Source organism: Thunnus albacares, chromosome 6 (genome assembly GCF_914725855.1).
Source record: "Thunnus albacares chromosome 6, fThuAlb1.1, whole genome shotgun sequence".
In the NCBI taxonomy this organism is placed as follows: domain Eukaryota; kingdom Metazoa; phylum Chordata; class Actinopteri; order Scombriformes; family Scombridae; genus Thunnus; species Thunnus albacares.
Window position 1 is genome coordinate 17,084,555 of NC_058111.1, and position 21,496 is coordinate 17,106,050.

Genomic DNA, 21,496 nt, shown 5'->3' on the forward strand with positions numbered 1-21,496 from the left:
GAAAAATAGAGAAGCGAAAACATGTAATGTCGTGTGTGTGGGTTCTGTATCATTATGTTTGCTTAGTTGTAAGCTGACTTTTGAGTACCTTTTTACATTAGTTGTGATGATAATTTGATATTAATTAGCCTGTTTCTGCCTCCATTTGGTATTATAGGCAGGAAGCCCACTCTCTTGTCCTGATTTTTCTTTTTTTTCTCTCTCTCTCTCTCTCTTCTCTGCATTTATTTCAAGGGTAATTCAACGCTGAATCACAGACAATTGCTGATACTCTGCTTAAACTTTAAAACATGTTGCACACCTCACAGTAATTGATGGTAAAGCAGGTGTTTTTCCATTCGCAGGAGATAGGAAGTAGTCGCTTTGACATCACTGATTGTAGTGTTGTAATAAGCGCAACTCGCTTGAACGTTTCAACCCGTTTCTGTTCTGTCTGATTCAATGTTGTTACCCTTGAAGAGCTGGCAGGAGTGCGCGTTTATGTGTGTGCAAGCGTTGAGGATGCACGGACTTAAGGCCAATGTAAACAAATGCTAATGTAATTACTGAGGGGGCGTTGTAATAAACTGTAACTAAGATGATTGCACAGAACACAATGATCAGGTTAGTTAAGCTGTGATGTCTCATTGCTTTAGATTACTGTTTGTACCGGGACTGATTTCTGTGTCCAAGCTCAGCCCTCTACCATGTAACTGATTTTTATTTTGCAGCATGTAATCCCTTCTTTTGCTGTAAAACAGTTCCTGTAAATGCAAAGGTGCCAGAAAAACAAAAAAAAAATAAGACTGAATTGTGCCCTCTTCACTTCCTCTTGCAGGGGATGGGAAGTGTGTGTGTGTGTGTGTGTGTGTGTGTGTGTATATACATATCTGTGTGTGGGTGAAGGCCTCAAGTGTTGTTCAGCTTCTCCAGCATAATAGTGATTGGTAATTTCAGCTGTCGAGCACTGCCAGCCAGCGTGAGCGTGATCCACTATGTCACCTGCTACAGGGGATACACACACACACACATCCATGTTGCATTAAGTGTGCGTCAGTCTGTGTCTGTGCGGTGCCTTGATGTGTGTTCCATCTAGGATATAGCACCCTGACATCGCTACATTAAAGGGGGTCATTATATTTCCATGACTGCCACCGAAAAGTGACGTTTTTACAAAGTGACAAGTTTACAGTTTGATAAATCAGATTTTTTTGCTGTGGGTGGGGTGGGGGAGCCGGTTGAAGGAACGGTAGGAGGAAGAAGCTGGGTTGTCTGCGGAGGAGGAGGAGGAGGAGGAGGAGGAGGAGGAGGGAGGAAACGCTGCCTGTCAGCGACGCCCCGGCCCTGTCGTCTAAATGATGCTCCCAGGCAGCGGATTCAGATCCCATCCCCATTAGCATTTAATTTCTCTCTAATCCTACACACAGTCTATGCCGCTGCATGGTAACGAGGGCCGCTGTGCCACGGCAGCGCCGAAAAAACCTCCGAGAGCAATCTGCAGCGCGCTCGCCTTTTATAGCTCCGCGCCCTGTCGTAGCCATCATTCTTCCTTGACAATTAAGACCCTCAAATCTAATAGCAGTGATATTGGAATTACAGCAAGGCCCTTTTGAGGGCATGTCAGGAAAAAGGGCTGTGCCTCCCAATACAGCTGTCAAAGCACAAGGCCCTCCCCCCGCTTATGCCCGCTAAGCGTTTCTGATGCGCACATACACACACACACATACACACTCACACACACACACACACGATAGGAAGGGGAATATGTTGAGGCTTTGGCTGTGATCTTTTTAAAATGTGCTCTCTGTGCCCTCTTATCCAACTCTCCAAAGACTTGTTACAGCAGCTTTTGTTTTCTCTCTTCTCTTCTCACTTCTCTCTCTCTCTCTCTCTCTCTCTCCCTCTCTCTCTCTCTCTCTCGCTCTCTCTTTGTCTCTAAATTTCTCTTCATCTCTTCCTCATGGATTCTCCCTGGTGTGTCAGAGATGTTGTTGCTTTCTGTTTTTCACTAGCAGGGTTTTTATAGACGACCAGACTAGTAGCACAGTGAAGTTGTCCCTCGGTACTCCACAAGGACAGTTTAAGAGAATATTCACTCTAATGGCAGTTAAAGATTATCGTGGGTAAAATATATTTTAGCCTGAGGGACACAGCAGTGTTAGAGCTAGATTACATAGATAAAGTTGTGTCAGCGTGGGGCTGTCTGTCCTGCTATGAACTGTGCTTTGTGATATCTCAGGCAGCAGGGTGTTACACTAAATAGGTAGATCATCCTTTAAGAAGACACTTTGGAAAGACTTTGTGTTAACACGTGTCTGTCCTGCTTTAAGTGCTTTGAGCTACACACTGTTCTTCACAGCTTCTGCTGTCTGGAATATGCTCCCTACAAACATAAGATACATCAAAAGTACATTTTCATTCAAAAAGTCACTAAACTAAATTTTGATGAATTGTACATAGATGATACTTTTAGTTGTTGCAGGTTTGGAACTTACTTATTATTTTTCTTTTCTTTTTGTTTCTATCTTGATAATTTTGTTTCACTCATTTTATGATCTTTATATTTGGCTTGTTTTGCTTTTTCTTGTTTTATTGATCAATGTGATTTTAAATTGCTGTTTGTTTTGTTGTTGCTGTTGTTGCATGGACCTCAGAAAGACTGCCACCACTAATTATCTGTTGTTTTGTCTCTCTGCCCTTCACTCTTCTACAGACTCCAGCAGAACAGGCTAAAGTTCGAATGCATATGGTCCTGCAGGCTGCAGGTAAGCGGGATGATCATTCTGTTTGCCATTGCCTGAAACTTGCCATTTGTGATCTCTGACTTGTTCAGGGGTGCTAAGCTGAAGACAGTGTGTGCGATGTGAGCCGTCTAGAGAGGGGTCTTTCTGCCAGAGTTTTTAAATAATGATTGAACAAAATTCTTTTCTTTGCACACAGATGTCACATTTGTTCAATTACTTCTGCCGTTATTCATAAACACTCCTCTATGACCTAGGGCTAGGCAGTATGGCAAGTATTTACTATGTATTTGTGATAATTTATTTATAAAGATGCACGATATTGGATTTTTTGCCGATATCCGTTATGCCGATATTTCCAACTCATTGTGGCCGATTGCCGATACCGATACATGCACATATTTTTTTCCACCTGGCTGAGGAGACTATTATGCATGCAAGCATAGATTGTGCTGAGTATGATCAAGAAAGACAATATATGAAGGAAGAACTTAGGAAGACTGGAGTTCAGGAGCTCAGCGTTCAAACTTTAATGAACTTGCCAAGTGGGTGGAGCAGTAGAGTTTTCTTTGAGTTTATTAGACAGACAGGATTAATGTGTAGGTTTTAATCTCTGGTCCACACTCCGGAGCAGAAGGTGGCGGTAATGCACCTAATACGCTGGTTGCCAACCGCCATTATAAACCAAAAAGAAGACCGCCCGCCCCCAACAGAGTGGTACATCCTGTCAGCCGAGGTGTTTCCTATCTGTGCAGCCGAACATAGCAGCTCCTCGACTGACTGTTTCACCCCGAAGGTCCCGGTGCTTCCTCCACAGGCTCCACTTCACTCAAGCTGCCTGTCAGATACGCTACTTCTTACCACTTTAACCTGATGGAAGCACAGTCAGGCAGCGGAGGAGAAGGCAACAAATAAGGCAACAAAAGCCTCTCATAATCGGCAGAAATGGTCAATGCAGATATTTCATTTTAGAGCTTTTAACGGCCGATACCGATGACGTGCCGATAATATCGTGCATCCCTATTTATGTAGAGAAAGTACAATACAGAACAAAACAATGTCAATTTAATTAACTTTTAATGAACTTTTATACTGATCGATTTGGTTACTTTTATGCATATAGATAACAGGAAGCTGGCCCAGTTTTCTACTGTGGAGACATTTAGTGCAAGTATGAGTGGCAGAGTAACAGAGTCATAGACTTAAAGGTGCTGACTTTCATCCCAAGCTCGACGTCATCAAACAAGACACACTCGAGGATCATTTTCGTACTTGCACGATTTTGATTGGGAAAATCCATTTGTAAAGCCATTTTAGAGAAAATGTATAAATATCAAGATATATAGAGAAACAATATAAAATATCAAAGCCTTATATTCAGTCATTTTTCGCAGCCCTAACATACAACTTTTGCTGTATTGAGCTGGGAATGAGCCACAATCTCATATATGCAGACGCCACTTTAGACATGGACAAGTTTCATGGTTGTTTTTCCCCATATGCAGACTCACAGCACAGCTCCTGCACACACCACCACAATCTCTCACACACACACACACACACACACACACACACACACACAGAGACAAATGCATACACCCGTTCTCCGGCTCCCCGCTCTGAGTGCTTCTGGGCCCATATTCACTGCAGCTTAATTTCAAACACTCCCTCCAGTACATAAGTCATAGATGTCACCATACAAGCGGTGTATATATTCCAGTGTGTATTCGAGGGGTAGAGTTGCGAGCCAGATGTGACAGGCAGAGATTGACTGTGGAGAAAGATGTCTTCATGTTTACAGTCATGCGCACACACATACACGGACTCGCACTTCAGAACAGGGCTCTAATTTCACCACAGGAAATATATGAAAGAACCAGGCGTCTATACATCATCTATAAAGCACCCAGCAGCCACACACTTACCTCACTTAAGACTTGTTCAGCCTCAGCGTAGGACAGGTCACAGAACAACGCCACTGCGGTCTCACAGGCTCAAACGTTCGGATTCTCTTTTGCATACATAACATATTTCATCATATTTTGACATTTTACATACATACATACATACAATTTTTTGGAGTGGGAGGCAATTTAATTTACAGCGGGTTTAAAAAAAATGGAAGTTTTCCCTCGCTCAGTTATGTTTTCAAATGTGTATCAGACACCCCACACTCCCTGCCACCTCAAGGCAGGGTTGCACTAATGGTGGCGAGGCATCATAAAATTGAGCATGTGGCTTTGAGTGCAGTGAGCCAGACTGGTGCAGACACAGGCCCAGGGCCAGACGCAGGACTAGAGGAGAGGCTTTAATGCACTGGACATGTCTCTGGTTTTCCTCTCTTTCCTGGAGGCTTCCAAAAGAACAGGTTTATGGCTCAGTCAAAGATTGTCTTCACCAGAGAGCCTGTGCTGGCCTGTGTCAGGCCTTCGGGTGCCCATAATCATATCACTCATAACGACCTACAGTAAAATACAAATGGACGGCAGATTTAAGCTTGATAAGCCAGTTTCAATTTGGTTTTTGAATTGATTTGTCATTTTATTTGTATTTTGCGGCCTTTTATGAGTAACCATTGATTGCCCTCACTAATTTAATCAAGTATTTGTGTAATTGCGGCTGTTATATTAATATTATCTTTTTCTCCAGTCCTACGACCTTGTGGCTGCCAAGTCTTCTAAACGTATCAGTCTCATATCTCTTTTGGTTCTCTCCTTTTTCTTTTATTTTGCATTTTCCTTACCCTCCAAGAAACCCTCATGTCCCACTCTGTCTCTGTCCTCCCACACTCCATCTCACTGTCTTTGTTCCAGTGTTGTTAGCGGACAGAGGGAGATATGGATGGAAATAGGGAGGGATGGAGGGCGAGAAGGAAGCAGCAGATGTTGGGAGGTTGTGTGAATGTTAATGTCCTGACGTAGCTGTGGAGCTTAAGCCTCCTCCTCCTCCTCCTTCCCTCCATTCCTCTCTGAGCGCCCGCCAGGCTTTCTCTCTCGGGGTCTCCTGACATCCTTAAAGCCTGCGGCTCTCCTCTCCTCTCCTCTTCTCCGCTCTCTTCCACTTTCTCTCCCGTCCCCTCCCTCCCTCCCTCCTTTTGTCCGTCTATGGACTCTCTCTAGTCAGTAGAGAGCAGATCATCCCATGGCTAAAGCGGCTCAGGCCTTTGTGTTGGGGGGCTCTGTGGACCTGTAATGAGCCCCCTTGGCTGGCCCGCTGGCCTGCTTAGCGCTCACTGGGGGCTTTGAGAGAGAGAGAAGGGGGTGTGTGTGTGTGTGTGTGTGTCTGTGCGTGTGCGTGTGTGTGTGTGGATGATGAGGAGGTGAGAGGAGGAGGGCAACACTGGCCCCCAATGAAAGAGCTGGATGGATATGTTTATGGGTCACTTCCTGCTTGGCCTACATATCAAACACACATTTGCGCGTGCACACACAAACAAATGCACACACACATTACACCCCATATTTTCAAAACATTTAATCAATAATCAGAATTTTCCCAATTTCATTATTTGTAACTTTAAATGTACATGACTTTATTAATAAAACAGACTTATTATTTTCACAGTATGCATAAAATGCATTAAATTGAAATAAAAATGATATTTATCATTCTTTCTGCAATATTTGACTTTCAAAGATGGTCATTACTACAGTCGTAGATTATAACAATTATAAGAGCGAGCAGTTTTGATTGATTGACGTTTATTCATTCTGTAATTTCTGTCATTTGATCGTTTTATTTTACTGCTTGCACCTGCTCAGGGTACTTTATTCCAGCATGCACTGGCCAGACTGCAGGGAATCCTCCCACACAGGTTCTCATGAAAGAGGAAGTTCAGCTAGATTTAGTTTGACAGTATTAGTCTTTGTGACAGCAAAAAGCAGCAGTGTCCCAACTACAGGTATGTGGTGCCCTTGGTGTGGTCTGTTCTCTCCCTCCTTCGTCTTGAGTGAGCGCCTCTCAACAGACTTCACTGTTGTCGCTATGTTTCTTGTTGAGATTTTCAGTGTCTGGTTTTACCTGAACATCTCTTGGCTCACTCACCTACATTACAATTATAGCAGTTCTCCTACTTTCTAAACCAAAGCTCTCACAATGGAAAATACTTAGATTCATACGCACTTGCTCGTGCATAACACACACACACACACACAGGGACCAGGACACCCTCACATATGTATTATACTCTTTTCTTTTCAGCCTCTTGCTTGGTTCTTGGTTCTTTTCAGAGCAGTGTCCATTTCCACTCAAATGAGCATGAGCACTGTGCGAGGCAGCGGGCCTCCCCTTATCCACACATTAATAGGGAGTGTTTGCAGAACACCCACTAAGGACCTGAGGGCCAAGGGTCATCAAAACCTCCGTCTTCTCCCTATTTGAACCTTTGACAGAAGCAAAACAAACAATCCTTAAGATCTCATCAGAGGCTTGAACTTGGCAGGGGCTCACTGGTCTGAATTAACTTCCTATATGGTTTGTCTACTTTTGACACTTGTCTGGAGTTGGTTGGGAGAAAGTTTCTAATTTGGACTATTTGGATTATTATTTACGATTTCCAGCAATGTTTTTTAGTTTTAAAAGTCTGAAAGTGCCTCCAAAAGTCATTGTGGTGCTTTTGAGCAAAGTTGTCTCTTATTTCAACTGGAAAAATGTGAACTTATGAAAAGTGGTGCTAATCACAACGTTATATACAGCAAAATATAAACAGTTCTATAAGCTAAATATCAAAATTACATATTTTTTGGAGCAGTTTAAGTTTTTTCCAGTTGAAGGATATGACTTACATCTACATCTGTGCTGGTTTTTGTCAGCTGCCTCAGCAAATGTTGCCATAATTTTGTTTGAATATTAAAGTATAAGAAATTAATCGTTTAGCTGAAACACAGTTCTTGGCCTCCACCAGTATTCACATGAAACCTAACAATTTAAGTCAATCTTAAAGTAAAAAAAAAAAAAAATCTGTGTCTGCATGCATCTAATCCTGTCTTATGCATGTTTTTCCAGCATTTTCTCAAAGATAGTTGGGAGGAGAGAAGGTCAGGAAAAATGTAGTCCTTCAGCCAGAATTGAGCAGGGCGTTGCTGCTGTCATATGGTGTGTATCTTAGACCGCTGACCCACCAAGACACCCAATTTAGCTCAATTTTTAAGGAATGCCTGACACGTGTTTCTGCCTTTTCAGTAAGTCTGTGACTCTGCATGTTTATGAGCATGTAGGAGTGTGTCTCTGCTGTTTGCATCTATATGTTTTTCTGTCTGTTTATATTTGCTGTCTGATTGAGTGACGGATATAAAGATGCAAAGGGGGGGCATGACCAGCCAAGCTTAGCAGCATCATGCGATGGGACTAATTCTTCCACAGTAAATACGGGGTATTAGGCTTCTCTGTCACAGCAGGGGTCCTGAAGACACACACACACACACACACACACACACCCTTTCTCTCAAGCTCTCCGCTTCTTTCCTAACTCTTCCCTGTGCTTCCAGTTCCCGCTGTCCCTCCCACTGCCTCAGCCCACCCCCTTAGGCCCTGACAGATGTGTGGTGAACAGACCACATACATGGAGGGTGTCACCTTACCCCCTCTGGAACTAAAGGGCTAATGCGCCACATTTAGGAGGCTGCCGCCCTTTGTTCTGCCAGTATAAGAGGTGACTGGGACGGGGAGACTCAGACAAGACCTTTCTCTTTTTATGTCTCATGTCTCCCTCTTTATTTCCTTGGCCTCTCTGCATAGTATTTCTCTATAAACTTGTTTTGCCTTTTTTTTTCATTCTTCCTATATTCTTTCTATCTCCTTCTCCCTTAATTATCATCGTCCTTGAGATTTAGCAGTTATCACAGGAATGCAGCACACCATTTGTTTTCAGTGAATTACAGTTATCACACATTATCCATCTTCATCATTTCGCTGACATAGCACCACTTTTCGTGTAACATGACTAAGGTGATTGCCATGAACACCAGCCAGTGTTGACCTTCATCTCAAAGGGGATTTTCTCTGTAGAAACATAAGGGAATTACCCAGTAATAACTCCTAACTACCTGTTCTCTTTGCTAAATGTGCGATTGTGACAACAGCAGCACGCCACTTTAGTGTTTTGACTGAATTGAGGGCTTTGCTGTAATGAGGACGCAGGGTTTTCTAATGTTTTGTTACTCAACATTTGGAGCCAAGAGATGGTAAACAAATAGATGACAGCTTCTTTAAAGAATGCGATTATTTTGTTGTGAGGTTCAAGGATTTTTTTTTTTTTACTGTATTGCTTTGTCTTGCCACATCAAGGCAGCTGAATTTGGATTTTCTGATATAACAGTCAAAGATCAGAAAAAGTGGGAAAAATGGGCAGAGAATAAAAGTGCTAATCATCACTCACATAGTTTAATGATTTAAACAGCAGGTCCATGGAGGAGATTTGCTAATGTTTACCCTGCAGGAGTTTTAAAAGCTTCAACAAATCAGCAAAGATGCTTTAAGGTTTCTTCACCTTTTTTTTGTTCTTCAGATTTTAAAATTTAAAATGTTAATTACTCACAACAATAAGCCAGAATTTTAACAACATTGTTTTCACTTCCTCCATATTCAAATAAATGAAACAATTACACAACAGCTACAGAAATCCCCTTTGCATGTGTGCAGGAATGCGTCTCCTGTTGTCCTTTGGGAGGATAATGGCACAGGGGTGTCCTGTAATTTAGTCTCTGTAACCATTGATCAGCTGGATTTATGTGCCATTACCTCACTGTTCCAGTCAACAGTCGTAATTATGTCTCACAGAGAGAGAGAGCATGGGGCTTCCAGTTACACAGGACCCAAATACCTGAATAAGCTTTTATCAAACAGCCCCCGCCGCTCACTTAGTAACAGATTGACACTGGTGGCAGACTGACTGACCTCCAGATGAGAGGGGTGGATGGATGGATGGAAGGGTTTGTCGAGCTCAGTTAGAGAGCCATACCTCATAGCAAGAGCCTTGTGCCTCAAGCTGTTCCTTCTGACCCTCTCAAAACAAGCCTGTTTATGCTTTAAAGGTGCTTCTGAGTTTAAGAAAGGATGTGTTTTGAAATGGATCTCTGCGGTCCTCTGCACCTACAAGTAGATTTTATTTATCTCAACAAGAAACCAGCCTCCCAGTTCAAAGGTGTCTGTCAATGGCAGGATGGACTGCGTGACCTACGGACTGCATAGATCAAAGGTTTATGTACAATTGATTTTTGGTTTGTTTTATGGGTATAATAAACACAGGTCTTGCTACCCCCCTGGTTTTCTCTTTGCTGCAATAAGCTTGTGGTACCTCCGCACCCAGCTCCTTTCAGTTCTTTAGCTTAAGGACGTGTCACAGGGACAATGTTGCAAATTTAACATAAAAATTAGAGGTGAATCAACTATTTTGATATTTTGATAATCGATTAATCATGTAAGTCATTCTTTAAAAGAAAACATACACTGGTTTTGGCTTCTCTAACGTAAATATTGGCTTTGTTTTCTTAGTCTTCTGTGATATTAAGCTAAATATATTTGGGTTTTCGACTGGTTGGACAAAAGAAGACATTCGAAGATGTCTGCTTGCGCCATTTTCAGGCATTTTATAGACCAAGCAGTTAATTGAGTAATTGAGAAAATAGTTAGTTTCAGCCCTAGAATCAATTAAAAGAGTTAGAATAGTTTCTGTTTTTATTTTGTCGCTAGATTCCATGTTTTCACATTTTGTGGTTATCGTTATTTTAGTAATTTGTTGTTATGAGATTGAAGGTCTTAGGTGTAAAAAGTACTCGTCAAATTAGTATACAACTTTCCCTGCCTTGCTTTAGGGAACAGTCCATACTGCACTAAAGAGAGGATGTCAGCCACTTAGAGGAAATTCTCTGATTCGGCGTATGTGTATGTGTGTGAGAAAGAGAGGCAGAGTGAGAGATTGAGAAGGCTTTGTTTTTCTTCTGTGGGCAGATTTCAAACAGCATCTGGTGAGCTCTTGAAAAAGACCATTATGAGTATGTTCAAATCCAAACTGAATCATTTTTGCGCCCTCCTTCCTCCTCCCTCCTTTTTCTCTCCTCCTTGTTGTCGGTGTGTAGAGACACATGGTGATATTCCTCCCTCCCTCCCTCCCTCTCTCTCTCTCCCTCTCTCTGTTTCTGCCTCTCCTCTCAACATGTAGACATTTCCATAACAGAAAAAGAATATTTTTAATTTGCTGCTTTCCATAATTTTGCAACATATGGTATAAACGATTTTGATGCAAATGTATTTGCTAATTATTTGCAGACGAGCCTTAAACAGGCCAGCCATTGAAGTGGAATGAAAGCAAATTTGCAATCACCTTAAATTTTGCTAACCATTTACTGTTAAGTAAACTTTGCTAAGTAATTTAATTACCTTGGACCGCTGGCAGGAGCTCAGGGCTTTTTGGGAGGGGGTGGAGAGGGAGGCTGAATGCAAAGAATGCAGGCTGAGAGAGATGAGAAGGAAGGAGTAAAGACAGTGTATAATGCTAACAACAGTATTACTGAATTCTCACCATGTGGTAAGAATTGCTGGAAAAGATTTTGTTGCGGGTGCATCTTTGTATGAGAAAGGCAGAGTTGAGATGCACATCTTTTAGTAAGCTGTCCTGTGATGTCGCCAGTTTATTTAATTCTTGTATTTGACCATCTCTTAAGTTTGTGTGTCTGTGTGTTTGCAAATGTTCCTACAGGGGTTTAATGAATGTAGCTGTCCGATTGGCCCTGGAGCAGACATAAATGGATTGCAGGAAAGTGGACCTGTGCATTCCTGCCTCCATGACTTGTAATAATTTATCATGTTTTGCTTAATATTGTGGTCATGGTCGTTAATCATATTTGATCTCAGTGAATTTAGGAACTAAATGGTGGGACTGTCATAATGCACAATGTTTCTGTGGCATTATGGCAAACAGGAACAAGGTCCTCGACCCTGCTTCTTTGTCTGTATGGGTTGCATATGTTTGGTTTGGAATTTCTATTTAAACATATTTAATTGATTTAAATCAGCCAAAAATTAGTCACTGTAGTTAGTTCACTGTATTTGTGCTTCTCTGTGCTCTCATGAGTTTTGTACATTTTAAATTCCTCATCAGTGTGAATGTGTTTTTTCATATGCTGTGACAGACTGGCAGCTTGTCCAGGCTGTCTCCCTGCCTTATACCCAGTGCATGCTGGGGAAAAGCTCCAGCCCCCCTCGTGACCCTGAATACAAATAAGCAGGTATAGAAAATGGATGGATGGATGTTCAACATTCCTGTTATAGATGGACCAGGATGGGTTGCTGCAACAACCTTGGCCTTCGTACACTCATCTCGCTGGATTCAGCTGATGGCTCTTTAGGTGATTGAATTGATTGGTTGTATTACTTTAAAGGACAACAACAACTCCAAGGCTTGTTTGATGTCACTTAGTCTCCAACTGAAATCTTTCCAAATCATAGACTGACACATTTTTGCTAAAATGATTCTGTTTGCTTTTCTATTTCAATTTTTTTTAATCTTCACCCAACATTTGGACTGATGAAGTCCTATTTATTCTTTGACGTTTGTTTGTTGTAGGACTGGGCTACAGATACTGTATCTCACACATGAACATGCACAGCTCAGCTGTTGTGCTGAGATGTAAATGCAGACAAATTGGATGAATGATGTGGCCCTGACACTTGTGATTGCTTGCAGTGCTTCACGTGAGTAATGGAGGAAAGCTTGATTTAATAGTGGTGGGTGTAGGGGCGACAGTGATATGTAATTGCTGGGTCGGTAGTTTGATTCCTAGCTCCTCCTGACAGCACGTCAGCATCCTTTTGCAAACCACTGAACCCTAACCTGAGCAGGAATGTTTGCTTGTGTGTGATATACTGTAGATGAGAGAGATGAAGCCTTTATTTAGTTGTGCATATTAATTTAAAAAGGAAATATAAAAAGTGTATATGAACAGATAAGAAATGTAAAATATAAGAAACAATGAAAACAATATATAAAAGCAATGAAACACATAATATGGAACATATCAAGGCAATAAAAGCAATATATGTCATATATGTCACACTGTCCTGTGTCAGCTAATAGAGTTTTAAAATGATCAAAAGGGATTAGCTTGTCTAATTTCACTATCTTCTGCAAGTTGTTCCACTTGTGTGGAGTGTAATATTTAAAAGCCAATTTCCCAGTCTCAGTGCTAACACGTTGATTTTCAAGGACCAAATAGTCTTGGGACCTAGTGCAGTGTGAAATTGAACTATAGTTAATAGGACATGTAAGGTACCCAGGAAGTTTGCCAAGGAGAGCTCTGTATATAAATTGAATGCAGTGCCATTCTCTTTTCGCTGCCAACGACAGCCATCCAACTTTTTCATAAAGGATCCAATGATGCGCTCTAAACCCATCCCCAGTTAGGAACCTAATGCCGATTGATAGACTGCATTGAGAGGTTTAAGAGTAGAAGCAGGAGAGTGCATATAAATGGCATCACCATAGTCCATAATGGATAAAAAGGTTGACTGAACAATTTGCTTTCTATAATTCTTGGTAATACAATCCTTATTTCTATAAAAGAATGCCAGTTTTGCTTTTAAAGACTTAGTCACTTCATCAATATGTTTTTTGAAGTACAACTTGACATCTGTCCAGAAACCAAGGTATTTATAAGAGGATACTCTTTCAATCTGTGTCCCATTTAGTGTGGTGATATTTACTTCCATGGTGCTGTTAGTCAGTTTTCTAGAAAATAGCATACATTTTGTTTCATCTGAGTTCAACAGTAATTTAAGATCAATCAATGTTTGTTGTATAGCACAGAAATCAATATGCCAGTTTTGAACAGCCTGGGCGACAAAGGGGGCTATTGTATAGATAATAGTGTCGTCCACGTACAGATGAATTGTGCTGTTTGTCACCTTTTCACCTAATACATTTATGAAAATAGTGAATAAAAGTGGGCCTAAAATGGAGCCCTGTGTGTGTGCACACTACGTACTACCGTTTATGTAAAGGTAAAACGTAGGCTGTCAACTAAAAATGGAACCGCTAATAATAAAAACCAAAACATTTTGGCTTAGATACATAGGTAATGACAGAGACACATAATTAAAATGGCAACACCTTCTCCCTTCGTAGGCTTATCATAACAAAAAATACTATAGTTATCAAGACCGATATCAGCATTTTTGTTTGGCAACCATCTTTCAGAAAACACAAAAATGTCAGGGTTTGTCACACCCAGACTTTAATAGTCCACTTTGGATATAATACTATGCACGTTCATATGAACAATTCCCTTGCCTTTGTGATGCAAGAAGCTTTGCATGCTAAAATCAGATTTGTCAGTTTCCTCTGCATTTGAGTCACGACCTCCAGAATCGCAAGTGGCGGTTTGTTCTCAGATAAATAATACACAGTCAACATATCAGTAGGACCCTATGGTTTGCACATTGCAGAAAACACAGACAGAATCACAGAATTTGATTTAAAAAAAAAAAAAAAGGAATGAACTGTAAAATGTGGAATATCATGGAATTTTCTAAAATGTGGATGAAATTTTTAAAAATCAGGGATTCCCCTACCATTATAACGCACAGCTCCTAAGCAATTTGTCACAGTGCCTAAACAGAATGAACAGGGAAAAAAACTATGCTGAGAGTCTCTACTGCGTTTTGCTGTCATTTGTGGTTGCGCTGCTTCTGTCCTCTCCTCTGCGGTCTGTGTTGGAGTTTGACTGAGGGCGGGGCTCAGCACCTCCACACACACACACACACACACACACACACACACTCAGAGTGGACAGGAGACGAGTCGATGACAACTGCGCTCGTTACTGAAAGTGCAATAAAAACTTTGTCAGTCAAAAGCCAATAAGAATAATTTGTCAAAACACCTGTTCAACAAGCAGGAACATGTAGAAAAGAGATATTTTCAACTGCTTTGTCCATAGAGAATTGTTATGAACAAGCTAAAATGAAAGCTGCCTGTATGTCGCCTAACTGTTTAGCTTAGTTTGTCACAAATCTTAAAATGTGGCGAATTCTTGTATCTTAGCTGCTGGCTGAGAAGAAACCAGCCCCTCCTCTCTACCAGCAGCAGAGGAAGGAGGACAGAGGACAGGAGGGATGACTGAGTGTGTTCTTTATTCTTTCCAAACTTGACTCAGTATTTTGATGTCAGGAATATTATCTATTTTATTGACATTTGAGATTTGTTTCCAGTGAGATATTATTGAGTGTATATAGAGATTTTACTGTTGCTACTCTAGAAACAATATTTAGTTATATTTAAAATATAAATCAATTCTAATCCTGTTCTGAATTAAACCTTTTTTACAATAATAATTAAAAAAAACTCAGATTCTTTAGTAATGAAAAGAACCAGTAAGAGTATGAACTGGACTGAAAACTAAAGATAAAAATCCTAACGATACTCATCCCTACAGCTGGTTAGTGGCTTCACTCTGAATTTGGGCGGTTGAGCAAATCGCTGTTCAAATCCCTTCGCTATAAGCCTCATTTTACCAATGTTATTTGGTGATTATTATTTTTTATGGCGTACAGTGCGACCACTCACAAATATGTGAAGGATTACTTCAGGCCATAGCACTTACTCATCTGTTTCACTTCGTCATGCTAATGTCTGAGTGTACTGTGTATTGAAACACTTTCTTTGATTAAAAAATAGTGTGATGTGTTGCGTCACTACAAGTTCATTGGTATATATTCATTTCATTCAATGTATTATTTAATTTTGAATACTTTCTCATGAATTGTTGAAATTTTATTCATCCACCCCGATTAGACACTGGTGACAAAATGTACTTAAATTATAAAGCACAGAATTCAGAAAAACTCAAACAGAAAGCACGGAATTTGGGAAAAAATAAAACGTTTTTAGACAATATTGCCTAAAAAACAACTATCACAATGGTGTCAAATATGAACATGAAAATAAAATAAAATGAAATAATGTCCATACTGATGGTACCATGAAATCATATCATGCAGTCCCAAACTGCAGGTGGGCTTACTACATATGAAATTGATTGAGCACTGACCCTCTGCAAAGGTTTATAAATTACTGAATGCAACAGTAACCATATTTGTAGAACTGTATGTGACATCATATAATTAAACATGTTTAATTTTACAGCTCTGTTTAAGGCAGTGTTAGATGTTGTTATGGCTAACAGTCAGTGGTGTGGAGAAAAAGACAGACACCCCGTGCAGTTTTATAGCCTGCCTGCTGGACTGCATCAACAAGCTGCAAACACTCAAGCTTTGCATGATCAAGAAAAATATCTGACTTTGCTGTCACTTCTTTTTTCATCTTTATCAGCTTCTGGTGTGTTTGTATGTGTGTGTGCAAGTGTATATGTGTGCAAGTATTTTCCAGTGTTTGTGTACATGATCTGTTTGTATTTGCGCATGTAGGTAAATGTATATTTGTCCCTCTATGCTAGTGTCACCCATTTTGCTGCTTTTATAACAAGCTCACCCACTGATATCAATTAGAAATGTAACTGTAACAGACAAGACTGTCTTTTGCTATCATATGTAACCAACTGTCATTTCAAAGGAGTCAATACTTCACTCAAAGTTTCTATTTTTTTTTCTTTCTTTTCTCTCATCAATCTGGCCTCCTCTAGTAGTAAAGTTAATACAGCTTCTTCTCTCCTTTCACACTAGTGAGGCTCCACAGACATACACAGGAAGGCGAGGGCTGGGATAGAATTGAAGTAATAAAAACCCCTTTGTTTTAGTTTGTATTGGACCATTCATCATCACTTTATTTAATACGAGGCTGTAATTGTGCCATCCCCGACCATCACTAATGGCTGTGTTCGTCTGTGTTTGCTTTGTTGATGGAAATGAATGAAATTAGGATAAACAACCGCAGAGTCGTGTGTAATCAAGCCCTGATTAATGTACCAGCGTTTCAGCGCCGTTTCTCATTCCACAACACCTGATATCTTTCCCATAAACAAATTGTGTTTGTCTAAATGAAGAAATTAAATGACGCATTTGATGAGTTTATGATTGACCCGGTCCAGCTCGTGGCTCATTACTCTCTGTCTGTTGAGGCCAAGAGGTATGTGACTAATGCTCTGTCACTTCCCACACGAGGAATTATCACCACCACTGATTAATGGCAGCCAAACAGCATTTTAATAATTTTATGATTGTGGTTTCTGGCAGTCACAGAGAGAGATTGAGAGAGAGAGAAAGGAAGATGGAGGGTGGCGGGAGTGAGGAAAAGGGGGGGGGGGGGGGTTTAGAGGGAGAGGGTCCAAGGAGAGAGGGAAAGCGACAGTAAGTGTTCATCCCAGATTAAATGTTTTATGCCATTGCAGGCTGAGCAGACGGAGGCATGATTATGAGCCGTATGAACATCCCCATGAATCTTCCTCTCGCACTTGAAAAGTATTTCATTCACGTGTTTAATGAATTTCTACCCCCTCATTATTACATTTACTTTTTCCACTGGAAAGCAACAAATTGGCAACAAATCTGTGTAAAATACCTCAACAGTGAGCGATTGCTTCCCCCAGGGGGTGAAGTGTGGAGGTGGGCTGGTTTGCAGGTTAGGAGAATGTAAGGGTTAAAATGTTGATGTGGCAGATGAAGGTTATTACACAGCTCTGAGTTTATCGCACAGGCTGATACCTTACAGCAGATACTGATAAAATAACTTCATCGAACGGGCTTGAGAAATGAGAAGATTGTCACCGGCGTTAATGTTCAAGCCCTAACTAAAGATATGTTTTTTGCATGCCAAGCTTTCTTTTCATTTATTTCCCCACCGTCTGCTGTTCACCCCTCCTGTTCACTACCCTGCGAGGTCTCCATTACATTGGTGACACTGATCTCAGTAACTCTGTCAGTTACAGGCTAAAACACATAATTTTGGTTTTGGTTGAACCCACAAATGTGCCATTTACCATATGAGAATAACTGTTAAACAGAAATAAGGTGCAAAAATTTTTCTTATCTATTCCAAATGTTTCCAGATGTAAAAGTATTTCTCACCATTGGCATGTTTATTTGATTTGTTTTTATTTTAGGGGGAAAAATGCTAAAAATAATGCTAAATGACTTTGTTTGGTGACTGTTTTTTAACAGAGGTTATGACTGTTTATTACTGTAGTTTTATTTTAAATACTGACATTTTAATTTACTTGTTTTTTTATATTTAAATCAATCATGAACTGCTCTTTTTATACATAATAATGGGCCCATTTAGTGGTTAAACTTTGATAAAAGGTGTCATCACCTACTGAGATGGTACAAGGCAATATATAATGTATATTGATGTTTTTGACAGTACTGTATGTTTCTGTTCACTTTGCCGAAGGACTGCAAGAAAAATTAAGAGCTGTAAAAGTTAAAATCAGTCCATGGTTGCTGACTGCATGCACATTCATTAATACAGTCACACACCTGAAGTGGCTGTGCTCTGCTTGTGATCTGCAGAAGCCTGTATGGGTCTGTGTCTTAAACGAGATTAGAAGACAGAAGCTGCATACGTCAGGAGAAATGACAAGATCCACAGATGCCGACTATGTTAGTTATGTGGTGCTTGTGCCTGATTCCTGCCCACAGTATGCGCTCTTGCATGTCTCAGTTTTTACACAAACAATGCCGTCTCTGTGCATCACTACAAAGACATGAAGGACAGAGAGGACACATTTGCACTTCATTTTGAGCTTATTCTTTGTTCAAGCTCTTAGTATTACTTGTCTAGCTAGTTTTATATACTACAAAAATGTCCCTTAAATAAGACAATTTATAATTCACCTGTACAGACCAAGACCGAACAATTGCTGTTTATTAAATTAAACAGATCTCTCTATCAAAACTGCAGACACAGAACTGTGCACAGTAGCATCTGAAGTCATTAAGTGTCAGGCATTCAGTCTTCAAACACTTGACACCGGTATACCAGTGTACCATCATGTTGGTTCTTTGATCATGTGATTAATTTATACTTGGAAAAAAAGTATAAAGGTAAGAAGGTAGTTGTTTTAGTTTGTCTAGTAAATGAGAATTGCATAGATATTATTGGATTAATCAAGTTCAACTAACCAGATTCAGGGGCTCAAGTATTAACTACAGTCAAATTGCGTCCACTTCCTTCATCCTGGCTCTTGAAATACAGTCGAATGTTACAAGTGGCCAAAGGCCCTGGACTGGAATAACTAATCATACTTATTATTTATTTCAAATCTGTTAATAATTGATTATTTTAATGGTAGTAACATGTTGTAACTTTCCTCAGTAAGACTTTGTGCATTGTACGTAAACGCACACGCTTACTTTTTGTTTATTCTCACAGGGCTCAAGAGTTGAATTCTACATGCCAAGGCACATACTGTACTGTACTGACTCCAATGGTTTTGAACAGCATGTGTTTTATTCCTGCCACACCAGCAACCTTTCAAAGTGAATGTTAGTTTGAATTAGATTAGTGTGGGTCATTTTTCCTCCTAACTCACAGACACAGGAATAAACCCAGCACGGCTGATAAACATTTAGACACCTGTCGTCTCCAATCTCACGTTCCAGGCCTCAGGAACAGATGGAAGTCATGAGTTGTTTCAAAGTTGTAATGGAGTCCTAATTTTGTACAGATTGCACCGTTACCCTGCCCCAATCTAACACACACACACGTTCAAGGTATTATTTCTTTCCCCTCTCTGCTGTTACATGCCTCTGTCTCCCCTATCTCAATCTCCTGCTTCCTTTCTTAGTCTTTCTGCACTTTGAGAGTCTTCAGACTTACGGTATATGGGCTGTGATTCCACATGATCACTTGTTACCAACATATACTGTATTCTCAGGGTTCTCAGGGGTTTGTCCCCCACTTCTTCATTCTACTCTTTCCCTTTATGATTCTCCCTTGTCTCTAAATGTCTACGTCTCCTCTTCCCTTCTCCCTTCATCATTCCGCCATGCCTTAGTTTTGCAGTCTTGGCGTTGCATGTGCTAGTCATGCTCAGACATAACAACTTGAACAGCTCTCCTCTGTGTTGCACCGGGGGGGTGATGACAGAGACATCCACCCACACTCATTTGTACGGGCGACACTGCCACATGGTTTACAGTAGGCCACACGCACGCATGCACACACACACAAACGTTCACACCCATCTGAATTGTTCGTTTGTCCAAGATGCCGCACCCAGCACTTCCTCCTCTGTGTCTCTGCATCCCTCAGTCCAAAGCTATGGGTTCCAATAGAGGAGCGAAGAGAAATAAACAGTTAATTAATCCTCCATTGGCTCAATCTTACATATTTCTGCCTAATTAGTAAATCAGGCAATAAGGGGCCCCTGGGTACCCAACTCCTCCCAACCGGGGCCCCGTCTTCCAGAGCAGAACTCCAGCCGTGTGTTTAAGGAGAAATAAATATCAGAAAGTACATTGCTCCTCTTTCATCTCCTCGTGCTGAGAAGAGGGAATTGCTGTGGGAGAATTAATGTTCATTTAATTTCCCTTCTTTCTTCTGCTCATATATTTGCATTCTTCAGGTATTTCTTGTCTCTCTATGTTTCTCTCTCTCTCTCTCTCTCTCTCTCTCTCTTTCCCTCTCTCTCTCTCTCTCTCTCTCTCTCTCATATACACACACAGAACAGGACCTTTTTTCATAACTACTACATCTGCAGGACACATGTTCAGTTTATGTACATTTGTGTGAGTGCCTGTGCACCATGAATTAGTGTGTGTTAGCTTAAAAGAAAGATGTCCGGGCCTGTATCTACTGATGGCGAAAGTATGTTTTTCTGATGTCTCGAACATTATCCCTTGTTACCAAAGGCTAATCTGTCTTTCTCAGTTTGATTCATGTCTTTTTAGAGCCAGTGGACAAAGCCAAAGCCAATCCAGGCAGCAGACTCCACTGCAGAGATTGATGTGATCAGCTCTGTTCATACTCAGAATAAACCTAACTGGATCTGCGGCTTTGTGGACACGTTTTAGCTATCTAGAGGCCATATCCAGGCTCCACAAGTGGTCTAGTGGTTTTAGTGACAGTCACATACCTGAAAGTTCACTACAGCCAGGGAATCTCAAATGCAGAGCAAGGAAGCTCAACTTGAATCATAGTAAAAACCTTTTTGCACACTGCTGGTTTACTCATTTATTACAATGTTTCAGTCTAAATGGCCTTCTTCCAGTGATTTACCTGATACACAGTTGTTTGTATTAAATAACCTTGATAAGGTCTTCATCAGTTTTTATTGAATCCAGGTTGTGCTGTCCACCAGTGCACCATGTCACACCATGGTGCATTGGTGTATTTTTCGGGAATGTGAAGCAAGAAGTTTTTTGTTTGTTCTGTTAAGAACACACACGTCAAAAAAGTTACTTTTCAAGTTTCATTATTGTGTCAAGTATAACATACATCGAGAAAAACATGTATGTAGAATGCAGTACAAATACTTGAATATTGCAGAAGAAAAAGACATAACTACAAAAGAAAACACATAGACATAAAACATTCTCTTACTCGAGAATAGCATTAAATACTAACCCCTCAGCATGTGCAAAAAAAGGTCCCCATGTTTTATTAAATTTGGCAAGTGAACCATTTCTAGTACACCTCATTTTTTCCACTTTAGGGAAGTAAACAAATGTCCTTGATTCATGAGGAATGAGAAGGGGGTGCAGGTGATTTCCACTTCAGTAAAATCAGATGTTTGGCTACTAAGGTAACAAACGATAGAAAGTCTGCCTTATAATTTGGAAGCAGGTCTGAAATCAAGTTAAAGATTTCTAGCCAATAGGTGTGT

At 40.6% G+C, this 21,496-nt stretch overlaps 1 protein-coding gene across 4 annotated transcripts in view; it reads left to right on the forward strand.

Moving 5' to 3' along the window:
- rsrc1 (arginine/serine-rich coiled-coil 1) overlaps nucleotides 1–21,496 on the forward strand; it is a 226,355-nt gene that overhangs the window by 158,961 nt on the left and 45,898 nt on the right. For all 4 annotated transcript variants that reach the window (XM_044354291.1, XM_044354290.1, XM_044354293.1 and 1 more), the window contains one exon: nucleotides 2,693–2,744. In XM_044354291.1, the coding sequence (XP_044210226.1) occupies nucleotides 2,693–2,744 (52 nt within the window). The remainder of the gene's footprint in view (nucleotides 1–2,692; nucleotides 2,745–21,496) is intronic.